The following is an 18,509-nucleotide window of genomic DNA, read 5'->3' on the forward strand; positions in this document are numbered from 1 at the left end:
TGGTGTACTCTGGGGTACAGGCTCAGTACTGATGTACTCCGGGGTACAGGCTCAGTACTGGTGTACTCTCGTGTACAGGCTCAGTACTGGTGTACTTTGGGGTACAGGCTCGGTACTGGTGTACTCTGGGGTACAGGCTCAGTACTGGTGTACTCTGGGGTACAGGCTCGGTACTGGTGTACTCTGGGGTGCAGGCTCAGTGCTGGTGTATTCTGGGGTGCAGGCTCAGTGCTGGTGTACTCTGGGGTGCAGGCTCAGTGCTGGTGTACCCTGGGGTACACGCTCAGTGCTGGTGTACTCTGGGGTACAGGCTCACTGCTGGTGTACTCTGGGGTACAGGCTCGGTGCTGGTGTACTCTGGGGTACAGGCTCGGTACTGGTGTACTCTGGGGTACAGGTTCGGTGCTGGTGTACTCTGGGGTACATGCTCGGTGCTGGTGTACTCTGGGGTACAGGCTCGGTGCTGGTGTACTCTGGGGTACAGGCTCGGTACTGGTGTACTCTGGGGTACAGGTTTGGTACTGGTGTACTCTGGGGTACAGGCTCAGTGCTGGTGTACTCTGGGGTACAGGCTCGGTACTGGTGTATTCCGGGGTACAGGTTCGGTACTGGTGTACTCTGGGGTACAGGCTCAGTACTGGTCTACTCTGGGGTACAGGCTCAGTGCTGGTGTACTCTGGGGTGCAGGCTCAGTGCTGGTGTACTCTGGGGTGCAGGCTCAGTGCTGGTGTACCCTGGGGTACACGCTCAGTGCTGGTGTACTCTGGGGTACAGGCTCACTGCTGGTGTACTCTGGGGTACAGGCTCGGTGCTGGTGTACTCTGGGGTACAGGCTCAGTACTGATGTACTCCGGGGTACAGGCTCAGTACTGGTGTACTCTCGGGTACAGGCTCAGTACTGGTGTACTTTGGGGTACAGGCTCGGTACTGGTGTACTCTGGGGTACAGGCTCAGTGCTGGTGTACTCTCGGGTACAGGCTCAGTACTGGTCTACTCTGGGGTACAGGCTCAGTGCTGGTGTACTCTGGGGTGCAGGCTCAGTGCTGGTGTATTCTGGGGTGCAGGCTCAGTGCTGGTGTACTCTGGGGTGCAGGCTCAGTGCTGGTGTACCCTGGGGTACACGCTCAGTGCTGGTGTACTCTGGGGTACAGGCTCACTGCTGGTGTACTCTGGGGTACAGGCTCGGTACTGGTGTACTCTGGGGTACAGGCTCGGTGCTGGTGTACTCTGGGGTACAGGCTCAGTACTGATGTACTCCGGGGTACAGGATCAGTACTGGTGTACTCTCGGGTACAGGCTCAGTACTGGTGTACTTTGGGGTACAGGCTCGGTACTGATGTACTCCGGGGTACAGGCTCAGTACTGGTGTACTCTCGGGTACAGGCTCAGTACTGGTCTACTCTGGGGTACAGGCTCAGTGCTGGTGTACTCTGGGGTGCAGGCTCAGTGCTGGTGTACTCTGGGGTGCAGGCTCAGTGCTGGTGTACCCTGGGGTACACGCTCAGTGCTGGTGTACTCTGGGGTACAGGCTCACTGCTGGTGTACTCTGGGGTACAGGCTCGGTGCTGGTGTACTCCGGGGTACAGGCTCAGTACTGGTGTACTCTCGGGTACAGGCTCAGTACTGGTGTACTTTGGGGTACAGGCTCGGTACTGGTGTACTCTGGGGTACAGTCTCAGTACTGGTGTACTCTGGGGTACAGGCTCGGTGCTGGTGTACTCTGGGGTACAGGCTCAGTGGTGGTGTACTCTGGGGTGCAGGCTCAGTGCTGGTGTATTCTGGGGTGCAGGCTCAGTGCTGGTGTACTCTGGGGTGCAGGCTCAGTGCTGGTGTACCCTGGGGTACACGCTCAGTGCTGGTGTACTCTGGGGTACGGGCTCACTGCTGGTGTACTCTGGGGTACAGGCTCGGTGCTGGTGTACTCTGGGGTACAGGCTCGGTACTGGTGTACTCTGGGGTACAGGTTCGGTGCTGGTGTACTCTGGGGTACATGCTCGGTGCTGGTGTACTCTGGGGTACAGGCTCGGTGCTGGTGTACTCTGGGGTACAGGCTCGGTACTGGTGTACTCTGGGGTACAGGTTTGGTACTGGTGTACTCTGGGGTACAGGCTCAGTGCTGGTGTACTCTGGGGTACAGGCTCGGTACTGGTGTACTCCGGGGTACAGGTTCGGTACTGGTGTACTCTGGGGTACAGGCTCAGTACTGGTCTACTCTGGGGTACAGGCTCAGTGCTGGTGTACTCTGGGGTGCAGGCTCAGTGCTGGTGTACTCTGGGGTGCAGGCTCGGTGCTGGTGTACTCTGGGGTACAGGCTCGGTACAGGTGTACTCTGGGGTACAGGCTCAGTACTGATGTACTCCGGGGTACAGGCTCAGCACTGGTGTACTCTCGGGTACAGGCTCAGTACTGGTGTACTTTGGGGTACAGGCTCGGTACTGGTGTACTCTGGGGTACAGGCTCAGTACTGGTGTACTCTGGGGTACAGGCTCGGTACTGGTGTACTCTGGGGTACAGGCTCAGTGCTGGTGTACTCTGGGGTGCAGGCTCGGTGCTGGTGTACTCTGGGGTGCAGGCTCAGTGCTGGTGTACTCTGGGGTGCAGGCTCAGTACTGGTGTACCCTGGGGTACACGCTCAGTGCTGGTGTACTCTGGGGTACAGGTTCACTGCTGGTGTACTCTGGGGTACAGGCTCGGTGCTGGTGTACTCTGGGGTACAGGCTCGGTACTGGTGTACTCTGGGGTACAGGCTCAGTACTAGTGTACTCTGGGGTACAGGCTCAGGACTGATGTACTCCGGGGTACAGGCTCGGTACTGGTGTACTCCGGGGTACAGGCTCAGTACTGGTGTACTCTCGGGTACAGGCTCAGTACTGGTGTACTTTGGGGTACAGGCTCAGTACTGGTGTACTCTGGGGTACAGGCTCAGTGCTGTTGTACTCTGGGGTACAGGCTCAGTACTGGTGTACTCTGGGGTACAGGCTCGGTGCTGATGTACTCTGGGGTACAGGTTCGGTGCTGGTGTACTCTGGGGTACAGGCTCAGTACTGGTGTACTCTGGGGTACAGGCTCAGTGCTGGTGTACTCTGGGGTACAGGTTCGGTGCTGGTGTACTCTGGGGTACAGGCTCAGTACTGGTGTACTCTGGGGCACAGGTTCGGTGCTGGTGTACTCTGGGGTACAGGCTCAGTACCGGTGTACTCTGGGGTACAGGCTCAGTACTGGTGTACTCTGGGGTACAGTAGGTACAGACTCTGCTCTCTCAGCTTTGGTAAATACATTGTGGTATTTGATCAGGAAATGTAGATAATTGTAATAAATAAATAAATAAAGTAACAGAGCTCTTGTGGTGAGTGTGTGCGACCTTTGGTTAATATTCATAATATGATTAAAATAAGGCCATGTAAGCACTTTTCTGATAGAAAAGTCAGTTTAAAAGTTTTGGGTTCAGTAAAAAACATTTGCTTTTTCATTATTAATCACTAATTAATTGTGAGGAAATGGAAGCAAGTTTTATTCTACAAATCTACTAAAAAAAACAAAGCAAATGAAAATGTGCAGCGTTGAGGAGAATTGTTACAGATAAAAGCATTTGATAATTCCCATCATTGATTTGTCTGTTGTAGTGGGTTGATCTCTCGGTGGAACAAAAGGGTTTAGGGCCCTGAAGCGAGCGTGCAGCACGTGACCTTTTCCACACTCTTTGATAAAGCTATGCAGACGGAAATGGTTTTCAGTGTTTTTATGAAACATGATCAACATTAAAATATCTCATCTCATTTTCTTATACCATCTACATATCACAATCTCAAAAGAATACATTTTAAACAGCCAACAGTTTCTTGGATTTTACCAAGTGCTCAAACAGGTTCTGTTCCTCTCTTAGACCGAGCAGGAGGAATGCTGGTTCTGCGTGTGGGTGCTGAGCGCAGTCGTCCTGGGGCCCCTGTGATGGCCCCTGGGGTGGAGACAGGAGGACACCGCTCTGAGACCCTCACACTGGAGGTACTAATGCCACAAGCATAAGAAACATTACACAGCTTATTTTAAAGTGGACTTCTGCATGAGTGACAGGTGAGCTGAAGGTGCAGCTGAAAAGTCCCTCTTAATTTGACATGATACAGGCAACAATCAATATGTAGCACACAATGTTTTACGTTATATAGCACAATTTTAAAGGACTTTTAACCATCTTTTTCTGATCAAAAACATACCTGGAATTGTATTTATCTAACCCTAACCCTAACCCTGACCCTGACCCTAACCCTAACCCTGACCCTAACTCTAACCCTAACCCTAACCCTAACCTTGACCCTGACCCTAACCTTAACGTTAACCCTAACACTAACCTTAACCCTGACCCTAACCCTGACCCTGACCCTAACTCTAACTCTAACTCTAACCCTAACCCTAACCCTAACCTTGACCCTGACCCTAACCTTAACGTTAACCCTAACACTAACCTTAACCCTGACCCTAACCCTAACCCTGACCCTAACTCTAACTCTAACCCTAACCCTAACCCTAACCCTGACCCTAACCCTAACCCTAACCCTGACCCTGACCCTGACCCTAACTCTAACCCTAATGTATAAGCAAACTCCAACTGATTTGCTTATGTTGCAGACGGAAAGTTTCTCTGACGCGCTAGCTCACTGTTATGTGATTCCAAAGAGTTCGCTGAGGCGGTTCCAAAGTTCATGTCATCCTTTATTTATTACGATATTCTTAAAATCAATCCAAACAGTGCATCACTTCATATCAAAAATGAAATCCATATTCACCATATCACATATCACAGTTCGCCGGAAGCGGTCACCAAACTGTGCTTGCCCGTCTAGCAACCTCCACCCAACACCAAAGTTCCTACTTAAATACCCATTTTGCTTCTACCCACAGCGACACCCTGTGTCCCCTCCCAATACTGCACCATTATCAGGGATTTTGGCTCCAACACATCCTCCCTATAATTGTTCACGCGTTTGAACTATTCTCAAATGTCACTCAGACGAGCCACAATTCAAATGGAATCAATAAGCACACAGAGCTTTGTGATTGGTCTTTCAATAGTGTCGGTTTTGGTTGGCAAACGTACCGATCGCACCAGCCCATCTTTATCAGGAAAAACATCCAACACTTGTCCCGATGGCCAAGAGCATCGTGGTGCCATATGACCCATCATCATCACAATGTCTCCTGATTTGACATTCTGCTTCCTGTCATTCCAACATTGCCTCTCCTGAAGCAATGGCAAATATTCCCCAATCCACCGTTTCCAAAGAAGGTCAGCCACATGCTGCTTTCGACATACAAATCGCCTGGAGTAAAAGGCCCTGGAGGTAGAGATGGACGTCCCTTGAGGAGGAGGAGGTGATTTGGTGTTTGTGCCTCAAGGTCGTTAGGGTCATCTGAAAGTCTTGTAATAGGTCGGTCATTCAGAATGGCTTCTGCTTCACACATAACTGTACTAAGACAATCTTCATCCAAGGTTTGTTGCCGAAGCACAGATCTTCCATCGTTCCCACACACCATCATGGTGAGAGGCTTCAGGAGGATTAAAGCGCCATTTCACTTCCCTTTCTTGAAGAGCACGTTGAATTTTTGAATGATTCAAAGAGGAAATAGCTTGTCTCAGCTCCCTTTCTGCTCCGATAAAGTTGGTGCCATTGTCTGACAGAATGGAGGAAACTTGACCTCTTCGGCATAAAAATCGGCGTATCACATTTATGCATGAATCTGTATCTAAAGAAACCGCCACTTCAAGATGAACTGCCACTAGCCATGCAAGTGAATATTACTCCATAGCGTTTGACAATTGTCCGGCCTATTTTTGCCTCAATCGGTCCAAAATAATCAATTCCTGTGTTGGTAAAAGGTGGCTGATCGGGATCTTTCCTTTGGCAGGTCTGCCATCAGTTGATTTGTCATCTTGCTATTGTGCTTTTTGCAAAAGAAACATTCAGTAATAACCCTCCTTACTGCAGAAGTGGCATTTCTAACTCAATACTTTCGACGGAGAGTGGATAATGTATGATTACGGCCATTGTGCCCAAGTTGATTGTGGATGTTTTTAATGATGAGGGTAGCTACAGACTGTTGCTTGGATAGGCTGAGTGGGCGCATAGCTTCATCCGGCAGACAACCTTTACTCAGCCGTCCTCCGACTCTCAAAAGGCCGTCAACTAAACATGGAGCTAATCTATAGATCCTACTATACCTAGTCACAACTTTTCCACTATACAGTTGTGCGATGTCTTCCGTAAATTCTTGATGTTGAGCAAATTTGATAATTGCATGGTCTGCTTGCAATAGTTCCTCCCCAGACAAAGTTCGTATAGCTGGCCTTTCAGTCACTGATGCTGCTGCCCAATTTCCTCAAGACCCAGGCCACTGCCACCTTTAGATTTCTCCAATCTGAAAAATATGTCAGAAGCCGTGTGGTAGCCTCAGGAGTCGCTATAGTATTGACAGCATGTACATCTCCTGTATGTTTCAGCTCCTCTTTGTTGTGGATTTCTGGGATCCTTTGATCATATTAGTGCTGTTACTAACCCACCTCGTCAGAATAAAACCCCCTCTTTGGCACAAAATTGTCAATGGCTCTGCCATGGCTACAGCCTCCTCATCACTTGGCCTACTGCCTAAACAATCGTCCACGTAGAAATTCTCCTTTACCAGCTGGATGACTTCTGTAGGGAAATCTGCTTGATTGTCAGCAGTTTTTCGAAGGGCGAAACTTGCACAACTTGAAGATGACACGGCACCAAAAAGGTGAACAGTCATTCGGAACACTGCCACTTCTCTAGTCAAGTCCTCTTCTGGCCACCACAAAAATCGTAGAAAATCTCTGTCCTACTGAGCCACTTTGACTTGATGGAACATAGCCTTGACATCGCCCATAAAGGCCACTGGCTCCTTCCAGAATCTTTACAGGGCCCCCACCAGTGTGCTGGTAAGATTTGGGCCCTGGAACAGATGTTGGTTTAGAGATGTTCCTTTAAATGTTACCCCACAATCGAACACGACTCTCAATGACTTCTTTCTGGGATGATATACGGCGTGGTGGGGAATGTACCATATTTCGCCCTCCTTTTCATCCTCCTGTACGGTTTTTCAGCTCAGCATAGAGCTCACTAATCATTTCATCAATCTTGGCTTTATAGTCAGTGTAGAATTGCGCGTTTTTAAGAAACCTTTTCTTGAGGCTAATTAGTCTTTGTCTCACCACCATCACATTATTTGGCAGAGAGATAGACTCCTCTTTGAAGGGCAGTTTTAAGCTGTAATAAGATATTCCTTTATTGTCCCACATGGGGAAATTTCATTGGTGTAACGCAGGTAGATACAGAGGTAGATCCAGAAGACGACTGTTCTCCTCAGTTTCATGAGTTCCTCCTTTGTGGAAACGCGGTACGGCACCGGCCGGGGGGCGGGGCCGGAGCCGGGGGCGGGGCCGGGGGGCGGGGCCGGAGCCGGGGGGCGGGGCCGGAGCCGGGGGACTCAGAGCCAAGACACATCGCAACGACACGACGAAAACACTCAATCCAGCCGAATAAAGTCAAAACAAGTTAATTTAAAGCGATTCCAGTGCGTGTCCCGATCGTTCGTGAAGTTCCTCTTTCATATAAACGTGTATATAAACGTGTACCGATGACACGCCGTACTTTAGCGCGGCCGGAGGGCGCGGGGGGGGCTGGTGGGCTCGCTCGGAGCTAGCTCACGTCACAACAACACAACGAACGCAACGAAAAACGCTCAAATCCAGCCGAAAAAAGTCAAAAACAGTTGAATTAAAAAACTATTCCAGCGCGTGTCCCTATCGTACAGTAAAATAGAAAAAATATACTAACTATATTTACAAAATATAGGAGATAAAGCACAATAAGTGTGAGAAAGAAGAGAGAGCGTTTACACCGGGCTGCCAGCTGTACCAGCGCCTTATGACGTAAATATAATGACGTATAATGGCCCCCATCAAGAACTGCAGACTTCTCCAGAATCTCCAGGAATCTTAAATCTTCTCTTGATGGTCCCCTTTCCTCTGTGGTTCTTCATTAAAGTCATGCTCATACTGTTTCTGCAGCAACTCTTCTAACTTGTACACAGAGATTCGGTTGACCACTGCTGCAGGAATCTCATTCCCTAGATCATGACCACCTTGGAGAGGGCCATTAATTACCCAACCCAAAACAGTCTTTGTTGCGCAAGGCCCATTGTCTTGGCTGTTCATTATTTCCCAAGGTTCCAATACCTTCGGAGCGTTGCTGCCAATCAATAGGTCCACATTCGCCTGTACTGGAACGATTTTCACAGTGTGCCTAAACAGCCAAAGCAGAGACCCCTCTGCTGCATCATTTCAATTTCTCTTTGTGCGTCTTTCTAAAAACATTTGGACAGTCCTCCACCCAATGACCTTGTGAACAAAGAAGGCATAGAACCCTTGTTACGGCGTCTCGGGCTGACTGGTCTGCATTTTCGGGAAGCTCCAGATAGAAGTGTAAAGGAAACACACACGGATCAGAACCTGCTCTTTGACTCTAATCACCCACAGCACCACCTGGAGGTGATCAGGACATTACAACACAGGGCCCAAGAGGTGCCCACCAGCTCAGAGCCCAAGAGGAAAGAGGAAAAACAGCCTGTGGTTACCCCGCTTGGGCTCTCAACAGAGTGAAGAGAACCAAAAAGCAGGACAAAAGGGACAAAAACTGGTTCATCCTAAGGACAAGATGCAACACAAAAACAGAGCAATCTAGTTTAGTCTCACAATGTGGCGCTCTTTACACTTTTCTTCACTGCATTGGACAGAATAAAGAGCCACTGCACCAGAGTCTCTCTCACACGTCAGACACTGGAGTTCAGGACCACAGAGCGTCGTGCAGCTTCATCTTAAAGACACAAAGCACTGGATCAAAGACAGAGAGAAGATTCTGAGCAGGACAAAAGATGAAGAGAAAGAGTTAAAGAGACAAACTGTGTATAAAAAAAAGAAAAGGAATAAAATGCCCTGGAGGGGGAGACGCTCAGGGCATTTTCATGCTAATGAGGTACTCATCAGTGATGAGGGGCGACATTCAGTTTACAATAGGACTTTGATGGCCCATACAGGGCTGTTAGGATACAGAGAAGTGTAGTCTCAAGTGAAACTGTAAACTTATTATCAGGAGGTTCCGCCCAGTGGGCGGGGCGTACTCAGAGTAGGATAAATATCTGAGTTCCCAGACTCGATTCCAGATGAAACAACAGTCTTTTTCTACAATGGAGTGCTCCAAGACGAACGAGGGACTACACTTGTTATTAAGTCAGTTTGTTTTTTTGGAAAATATACATGTATATATATTTAAATTCAAAAACATGAGAAGTCAAATTAAAGGGACCCAAGAGCATGTTAAGTGGCATTTGAATAAAAGGATTACAATTTACTCTTTGTCCAACAGTGTTTTCAAAAGCTGAATACATTTTAGTACATTATATATATATTATAGATTTTAGTGAAATATTTCTATTCTTAAGATATGGACATCGCTTCACCCAATGAATGGGTTTCAGCTTCCTCTTTATAGGTGACATTTTGAGGACTTTTGCCCATTCAAAAGATATTGTGAATTGTTAATCGCCATGGCAACAAGATAGATTAGATTTGAATCTCTCTGAAACCTATGAAAAAAGCGATAATATTTAGCAAAATCTTGTAACAACGCGAACAATTATACCAAGTCCAAGTGGGAACTGTGAGCACAATAACGTCATGAACCACTGACTCTTTGGTTGCAGGGTCACAACCTCAACTACTGCACCACTATCGTTTCCTCACTTTGAACAGAAGATTTCCAGATCCAAAATGTAGTGGTTTAAAGTCTTGTCTTGTATGCAGGACGTCCTGGAGGAGCTGAGCCTGCACCCCCGCTCTCTGTGGGGGCTGTATCTGAGGGTGGGGGCCCCTGAGCTCCTGGGGGCCTCTCTCTCCTCTCTACTGAAATTCTACAACTCAGAGCAGCTCTACAGACCAGTGTGGGTCGGGATGGAGCCACATGTCTCTTACAATACACAGGTACGGCCCACAGAGGGAGCCGGTCCAGTCTGACAATGTGCTGCTCTCGCATGGGACGTTTGGCTTTAGCTTAATCTGAAATATTCAGGTCCATAATCTTTTATACTGAAAAAGCAAATGCGAAACTGGAAAAGCAAGATTGAATGTTGAAATATGAAACATGTTAAATGTATTTCCTAAAATAGAAATTCAGATATATTTATTTAAGTTTGTAATGCAATTTTCCTAGAGTCCTGAGGTCCAAATACAGAGTCCTGAGGTCCAAATACAGAGTCCTGAGGCCCAAACACAGAGTCATGAGGTCCAAATACAGAGTCCTGAGGCCCAAATACAGAGTTCCGAGGCCCAAATACAGAGTCCTGAGGCCCAAACACAGTCATGAGGCTCAAATACAGAGTCATGAGGCCCAAACACAGAGTCATGAGGCCCAAACACAGAGTCATGAGGTCCAAATACAGAGTCCTGAGGTCCAAATACAGAGTTCCGAGGCCCAAATACAGAGTCCTGAGGCCCAAACACAGTCATGAGGCTCAAATACAGAGTCATGAGGCCCAAACACAGAGTCATGAGGCCCAAACACAGAGTCATGAGGTCCAAATACAGAGTCCTGAGGCCCAAATACAGTCATGAGGCTCAAATACAGAGTTCCGAGGCCCAAATACAGAGTCCTGAGGCCCAAACACAGTCATGAGGCTCAAACACAGAGTCCTGAGGCCCAAACACAGTCCTGAGGCCCAAATACGGAGTCCTGAGGCCCAAATACAGAGTCACGAGTCACTCTGAGGTGTGTCTTTAGAGCTTTATACACTCTGAGGTGTGTCTTTAGAGCTTTATACACTCTAAGGTGTGTCTTTAGAGCTTTATACACTCTGAGGTGTGTCTTTAGAACTTTATACCGCTCTGAGGTGTGTCTTTAGAGCTTTATACACTCTGAGGTGTGTCTTTAGAGCTTTATACCACTCTGAGGTGTGTCTTTAGAGCTTTATAACACTCTGAGGTGTGTCTTTAGAGCCTTATACACTCTGCTTGTTTGGTTAAGATTACATGATTTTGCATTCTTAACTATTTCCTGTGAAGTCAGATCATTAGTTTCTCCTCTTATATTTTTTGTTTCCCGTAGCATTTTAGGACTTCCCTTCTTGCGGTGTTTTTTCTCCAACAATTTAAGTTTTTCTTGCAGATCTTTTAGTTTTTTTTTGTTTCTTTTTCCCGGAGGCTATGTCTATAATTTGTCCTTTCAACACTGCTTCTGAAGCGTCCCAAAGGAGGCGGAGACATTTCCCAGTATCATTTTCCTCCAGAGAAGTCTTAATGTTGTTGGACCTTTTGTCCTTAAACAAAGGGTCATTGAACCTCCAACTGTGATTTTACATCTTTCCTCCAAATCTACAGAAATGTAGAGCTGGATCTCTGAGCTCTATTGTGTCTTTATTGAGAATAAAAAAGTCATATATTCTGGAATAGAGTGTATGTGGATTAGAAAATGTGTGTACTGGCGCCCCCTAGTGTTCATTTCCCTCCAGATGTCAATCAATCCTATTCTTCAATAAGAGACAGAACATCTCAGTCGTTGTTCCTCCAGAGCCTCTGGAGCTCCACACGTCTAATGAAGCTGAATGTGAAGATTCCAGTCTCCTCCACAGATCAGGGTTCCCTGATGGCCCGTTCAGACCGGTGCGTCAAAAGCCTCCAGTTTACATTCAAAGTCTATGTAAACGCGCGTCGAGCGCCTCCTGCGTTTTTGCGGCACGGTTTCCGCTTATTTGCGGCGCGATTCGCTGAGGAGCACGGCGAGGCGGGCGCGCTTTTGCGTTTTCCGCTCGAGACGCTTTGACGGGCGAATAAGCATCAATGCATCAAAACGGTTCACCACAAATAAGTTCAGAATTTTGAGCTTTTCTGCGGCGCGGCGGTGCAGCAGCCAATCAGAGATGACGCTCCGGTGACGTACGTAAACATTTCACCTGAGAAGAACCGGCACCACAACAATGGCAGACGATATATATATAATATATAATATAATATATATATATAGATATATCTATAGATATATATCTATATCTATATATATATATATATATATATCTATATATATATATATATATATATATATATATATATATATATATATATATATATCTATAGAGCTATATATAGTTATTTACTGTTCTATTTTTCCACAAAATAAATTATTTTATATTATAAAATGTGTGTCCTGTTTACATGCATCTTTTTCATATATATAATACTGGGGAGTCTGTGGGAAATTCAGTGGCTATTTAAAGATGTACTTATTTAATTTACCACAATTCAAGATCATAAACAAAAACAAACAAGGACAAGATGAGATAATCCTTTATTAGTCCACACAGTGGGTAAATTTCAGTGTTACAACGCACAAGTAGGTGCAGAAGTAAAGAACAGAACTTAAGAGAAGTTTATCACTGTTTTATTCATTTAACTTTATCTCATTCTGTGTAAACAACATTACATTTAGGCTCAATCTGTGAGCATGTGGTCTTTACTATAAATATGAAAATCCCTTTATCAAAAACACTTCTGTGTTGTGGACGTCCAGTCCTCTGTGTTGTGGACGTCCAGTCCTCTGTGTTGTGGACGTCCAGTCCTCTGTGTTGTGGACGTCCAGTCCTCTGTTGTGGACGTCCAGTCCTCTGTGTTGTGGACGTCCAGTCCTCTGTGTTGTGGACGTCCAGTCCTCTGTTGTGGACGTCCAGTCCTCTGTGTTGTGGACGTCCAGTCCTCTGTGTTGTGGACGTCCAGTCCTCTGTGTTGTGGACGTCCAGTCCTCTGTGTTGTGGACGTCCAGTCCTCTGTGTTGTGGACGTTCAGTCCTCTGTTGTGGACGTCCAGTCCTCTGTTGTGGACGTTCAGTCCTCTGTTGTGGACGTTCAGTCCTCTGTGTTGTGGACGTTCAGTCCTCTGTTGTGGACGTTCAGTCCTCTGTTGTGGACGTCCAGTCCTCTGTTGTGGACGTTCAGTCCTCTGTTGTGGACGTTCAGTCCTCTGTGTTGTGGACGTTCAGTCCTCTGTTGTGGACGTTCAGTCCTCTGTTGTGGACGTTCAGTCCTCTGTGTTGTGGACGTTCAGTCCTCTGTGTTGTGGACGTTCAGTCCTCTGTTGTGGACCTGAAGCTGCTGGTGATTGTCCTGTAGAAATCCCCAGTGGCAAGAGATCTGAATAATAAAACAAACTATATAGCCTAAATTTAGTTTACTTGTACTTTCATTAAATATACCACAATCGAATTTTAAATGGTGCACTAGAACAAAATATTAACGCTATGAAAACTATGTTTTTTTTAATAAAAAAAATATTATTTTTTACTATCTATGTACTTTTCATTGGTTTTATACACAACCACAAGCAGATACACAGCACATACACAACACATACACAGCACATACACAGCACATACACAGCACATACACAACACATACACAGCACATACACAGCACATACACAGCACATACACAGCACATACACAACACATACACAACACATACACAGCAGATACACAACACATACACAGCACATACACAGCACATACACAGCACATACACAACACATACACAACACATACACAGCAGATACACAGCACATACACAGCACATACACAACACATACACAACACATACACAACACATACACAGCAGATACACAGCAGATACACAGCACATACACTTTATTATTGCGCTCAGACATGAATATTTGTGTACTGACCTGATGGACTGATGGACAGGCGTCTGTAGTTGTTGTCCTGGTACATGTCCGCGCACCAATGCGGGAAAACAAGTCATCAAACAGGACCCGGGACAAACGAAACTACAGCTGAGAGCGATGTTTATCCAGTCTTGAAGCAAATGATGTTATTGACTCAACTCGATCACTGCTGGATCCAGACACGCCGCCGAGCGTCTCCGTTTTTGGGCTTTGAAGAGCAAATACGCAAAAGGCACTTTCTCAACTTTGATCCGCCATTAAAGAAGCCAGACTGACCACACCTCCACTGCACTGACCACACCTCCACTGCACTGACCACACCTCCACTGCACTGACCACACCTCCACTGCACTGACCACACCTCCACTGCACTGACCACACCTCCACTGCACTGACCACACCTCCACTGCACTGACCACACCTCCACTGCACTGACCACACCTCCACTGCACTGACCACACCTCCACTGCACTGACCACACCTCCACTGCACTGACCACACCTCCACTGCACTGACAACACCTCCACTGCACTGACCACACCTCCACTGCACTGACCACACCTCCACTGCACTGGCCACACCTCCACTGCACTGACCACACCTCCACTGCACTGACCACACCTCCACTGCACTGACCACACCTCCACTGCACTGACCACACCTCCACTGCACTGACAACACCTCCACTGCACTGACCACACCTCCACTGCACTGACCACACCTCCACTGCACTGACCACACCTCCACTGCACTGACCACACCTCCACTGCACTGACAACACCTCCACTGCGCATGCGCAGGCGGCAAACGCGCGTCTGCTTACTATATTTCGTCTCTGCTCCGCTGCGTCGTGAACGCGGCGTATTTGCGTTTTTCTTCATGCGTACTTGCGTCCAACTTCGCCATAACGCGCGAATAGGCGTTTGCGGTTTGAACGGGCCATCAGAGTGGTTCAGGGTCAGGGTCAGGGGTCAGGGTACTCTCAGAGTGGTTCAGGGTTAGGGTCAGGGGTCAGGGTTCCCTCAGAGTGGTTCAGGGTCAGGGTCAGGGTCCCCTCAGAGTGGTTCAGGGTCAGGGGTCAGGGTTCCCTCAGAGTGGTTCACCATCAGGTCCATGACATCAGCAGAGAAAGTGATATCGCTCCCTGGCGGAGCAGACACTTTTAAAACAGGCTTCGAACCCACAACCCAAGCAAAAATCTCCCCAGTTACACCAATGTAGAACTGAAGATTTGACCTGATTAACTCACCACGCCCCCTTCTGTATTCTGCAAGTATTTTCCAATTTCACACAAATCTGATCTCCCACATTTGACACATGGATGAGTCGTATTTAGTCACAGAGTTTATGTCCTAAAGCAGACGCCAACATGGAGCATAAAGTCTGATGTTAAACACAAGTCATCTGTCTCTTCAAATGAACAAAACAGAGGGTCATTGTCCTGTTAGAAGAGCCAGCCACGCCCCATCTTCAGCCACGCCCCATCTTCAGCCACGCCCCATCTTCAATGTTCTGACTGAGGGAAGGAGGGTGTGGCCCAAATTCTCACAATCCATGGCCCCATTCATCCTCTCCTTACTACAGAGCAGTCGTCCTGTCCCCTGAGCGTGATGTTTCCTTCCCCAAAGCGTGATGTTTCCTCCCCCAAAGCGTGATGTTTCCTCCCCCACAGCGTGATGTTTCCTCCCCCACAGCGTGATGTTTCCTCCCCCACAGCATGATGTTTCCTCCCCCAAAGCGTGATGTTTCCTCCCCCAAAGCGTGATGTTTCCTCCCCCAAAGCGTGATGTTTCCTCCCCCAAAGCGTGATGTTTCTTCCCAAAAGCTCATGACCATAGGTGAGGTCAGAACGTAGACCGACCGGTAAATCGAGAGCTTTGCCTTTCGACTCAGCTCCCTCTTTACCACAACGGTCCGCCTGTCAATCTCACGCTCCATCCTTCCCTCACTCGTGAACAAGACCCCGAGATAATTGAACTCCTCCACTTGGGGCAAGGACACCCCACCCACCTGGAGAGGGCAAGCCACCTTTTTCCGGTCGAGAACCATGGCCTCGGATTTGGAGGTGCTGATTCTCATCCCAGCCGCTTCACACTCGGCTGCAAACCGTCCCAGTGCATGTTGCAGGTCCGGGTTTGATGGAGCCATCAGGACAACATCGTCTGCAAACAGCAGAGATGAGATCCTGTGGTCCCCAAACCGGACACCCTCCGACCCCTGACTGCGCCTAGAAATTCTGTCCATAAAAATTATGAACAAAACCGGTGACACAGGGCAGCCCTGGCGGAGTCCAACATGCCGCATCAACAATGGAGGCGGAGAACATGGTCCACTCGGACTCAATGTCCCCAGCCTCCCCCGGGACATGGGAGAAGCTCTCCCGGAGGTGCGAGTTGAATACCCTACTGACAGAGGGCTCCACTAGACGTTCCCAACAGACCCTCACAATGCGCTTGGGTCTGCCAAGTCTGTCCGGCTTCCTCCTCCGCCAGCGGATCCAACTCACCACCAGGTGGTGATCGGTTGACAACTCTGCCCCTCTCTTCACCCGAGTGTCCAAGACACGCGGCCGGAGGTCTGATGACACGACAACAAAGTCGATCATTGACCTCCGGCCTAGGGTGTCCTGGTGCCATGTGCACTGATGGACACCCTTGTGCTTGAACATGGTGTTCGTTATGGACAATTCGTGGCTAGCACAGAAGTCCAATAACTGAACACCGCTCGGGTTCAGATCAGGGAAGCCGTTCTTCCCGATCACCCCTCTCCTGGTGTCACTGTCATTGCCCACGTGGGCGTTGAAGTCCCGCAGTAGAACAACGGAGTCCCCGGTCGGTGCACTGTCCAGTACCCCTCCCAAGGACTCCAAGAAGGCCGGGTACTCTGCACTGCTGTTCGGCCCGTAGGCCGCCACAACAGTGAGAGACCTGTCCCCCACCCGAAGGCGGAGGGACGCGACCCTCTCGTTCACCGGGGTAAACTCCAACACGTGGCGGCTGAGCTGAGGGGCTATCAGCAAGCCCACACCAGCCCGCCGCCTCTCCCCGCGGGCAACACCAGAGAAGTGGAGCGTCCAGCCCCTCTCGAGGAGATGGGTTCCAGAGCCCAAACTGTGCGTGGAGGTGAGGCCGACTATATCTAGTCGGTATCGCTCAACCTCCCGCACAAGCTCAGGCTCTTTCCCCCCCAGCGAGGTGACATTCCATGTCCCCAGAGTTAGTCTCTGTGTCTGGAGATCTGGTCGCCGAGGCCCCTGCCGTCGACTGCCGCCCAGATCTCTCTGCACCGGCCCCTTATGGATCCTCCAGCGGGTGGTGGGCCCACGGGAGGGCGGCCCCACGTCGCTCTTTCGGGCTGTGCCCGGCCGGGCCCCGTGGGGTAAGACCCGGCCACCAGGCGCTCGCCATGGAGCACCCATCCCAGGCCTGGCTCCTGGATGGGGCCCCGGTGACGCCGATCCGGGCGACGTAAACTGCCTTGTTTGTGTTGTCATCATAGGGGGCTTCTGAACCAATCTTTGTCTGCCTTGAATATAAACAGTATAATGACTGATGTCTAATCCTCATCTGTTTCCCCTTCAGGAGTTTGTGTCCACAGTGGAACAACTGTTTCCTTACTGCACTATGGTCCTGAATGAGGCCCTCCCTGTCCCGGGTCTGTCCCAGAGGCTGGCTGTGCACCTGCCCTCTGTGCACCTGTCGTCTGCAGGGCTGACCACAGGAGGACAGGAGCTCCACATTGCACTCAGAGCGATGGAAACATGTGACGTGATCGTGGAGACCGAGCAGAGGAGCAGGGCCCTCACAGAGCAGAGGAGCGGGGCCCTCACAGAGCAGAGGAGCGGGGCCCTCACAGAGCAGAGGAGCAGGGCCCTCACAGAGCAGAGGAGCGGGGCCCTCACAGAGCAGAGGAGCGGGGCCCTCACAGAGCAGAGGAGCGGGGCCCTCACAGAGCAGAGGAGCGGGGCCCTCACAGAGCAGAGGAGCGGGGCCCTCACAGAGCAGAGGAGCGGGGCCCTCACAGAGCAGAGGAGCAGGGCCCTCACAGAGCAGAGGAGCGGGGCCCTCACAGAGCTGCTGCTGGAGCGTCACAGGAACATTTATGTCATGTCAGAACAGTTATAACAGTAATGTGGGAATTAAAGTGTATTTATGTGAAATTTGGAACTCAGGGTAAAATGTGATTAATTTGCTGAAATAAACTTTATGTTACAACAATGTTTCCTTATCAGGCTGAGCAAAATTATATGTCTGTTTGCCGTAACCCGACCGACCCGGTATGAAACTAGCCGACTGAAAAAAAAAAAAATCAGCATTTTGTTGAAAAAACGTCAAAATCTTTTATTTTGTAATTATTTCACCGACTCACCGACCGGTCTTTCCTGAACCGCCGTGTAGAATATTTTTATCACGTTGGTAAATCTGTCAGTCATCCCAAAGGACTGATAACACACATGCGTTTGTAACAAAACAGAACAAGCAAAATTGAAACTATATTGCCTTTGATTTGTTAGATAGCCTCAGTCGGCGCCACTGAAGTGGCCATAGTACATGTCACTCTCTATCTAATTTACCGACCGACCCGCTTGAAAAATGTTGGGTCGGGTTACAGCAAACAGACAATTTATTTGGGGCAGCCTCATTAATCATTATTTTATTGTTGTATTTTTAATTCCTGCATCTGAAACAGTAGCACTCGTCGACTGAAGTGGAAGAGGGAG

General features: G+C 48.8%; 1 protein-coding gene across 1 annotated transcript; it reads left to right on the top strand.

The window, feature by feature from the left end:
* Positions 1–3,741: 3,741 nt before the first annotated feature.
* LOC140355881 (uncharacterized) lies at positions 3,742–18,306 on the top strand. The gene is made up of 4 exons (XM_072440520.1): positions 3,742–4,002; positions 9,872–10,048; positions 17,371–17,813; positions 18,303–18,306. Exons 1-4 carry the CDS (start codon positions 3,898–3,900, stop codon positions 18,304–18,306), a joined length of 729 nt encoding a protein of 242 aa, XP_072296621.1. The 5' UTR covers positions 3,742–3,897.
* The last annotated feature ends 203 nt before the right edge of the window (positions 18,307–18,509 follow it).

The sequence above is a fragment of the Eucyclogobius newberryi genome, unplaced genomic scaffold, assembly GCF_026437365.1.
Source record: "Eucyclogobius newberryi isolate DKJ021-1_F unplaced genomic scaffold, fEucNew1.0.hap1 SCAF_12, whole genome shotgun sequence".
NCBI classification, from domain to species: domain Eukaryota; kingdom Metazoa; phylum Chordata; class Actinopteri; order Gobiiformes; family Gobiidae; genus Eucyclogobius; species Eucyclogobius newberryi.

Coding starts and splice junctions, on each gene's coding strand:
- LOC140355881 (XM_072440520.1), top strand. CDS start 3,898: ATGCTGGTTCTGCGTGTGGGTGCTGAGCGCAGTCGTCCTGGGGCCCCT. Junction 4,003..9,871: donor CTGAGACCCTCACACTGGAG/GTACTAATGCCA, acceptor TCTTGTATGCAG/GACGTCCTGGAGGAGCTGAG. Junction 10,049..17,370: donor ATGTCTCTTACAATACACAG/GTACGGCCCACA, acceptor TTTCCCCTTCAG/GAGTTTGTGTCCACAGTGGA.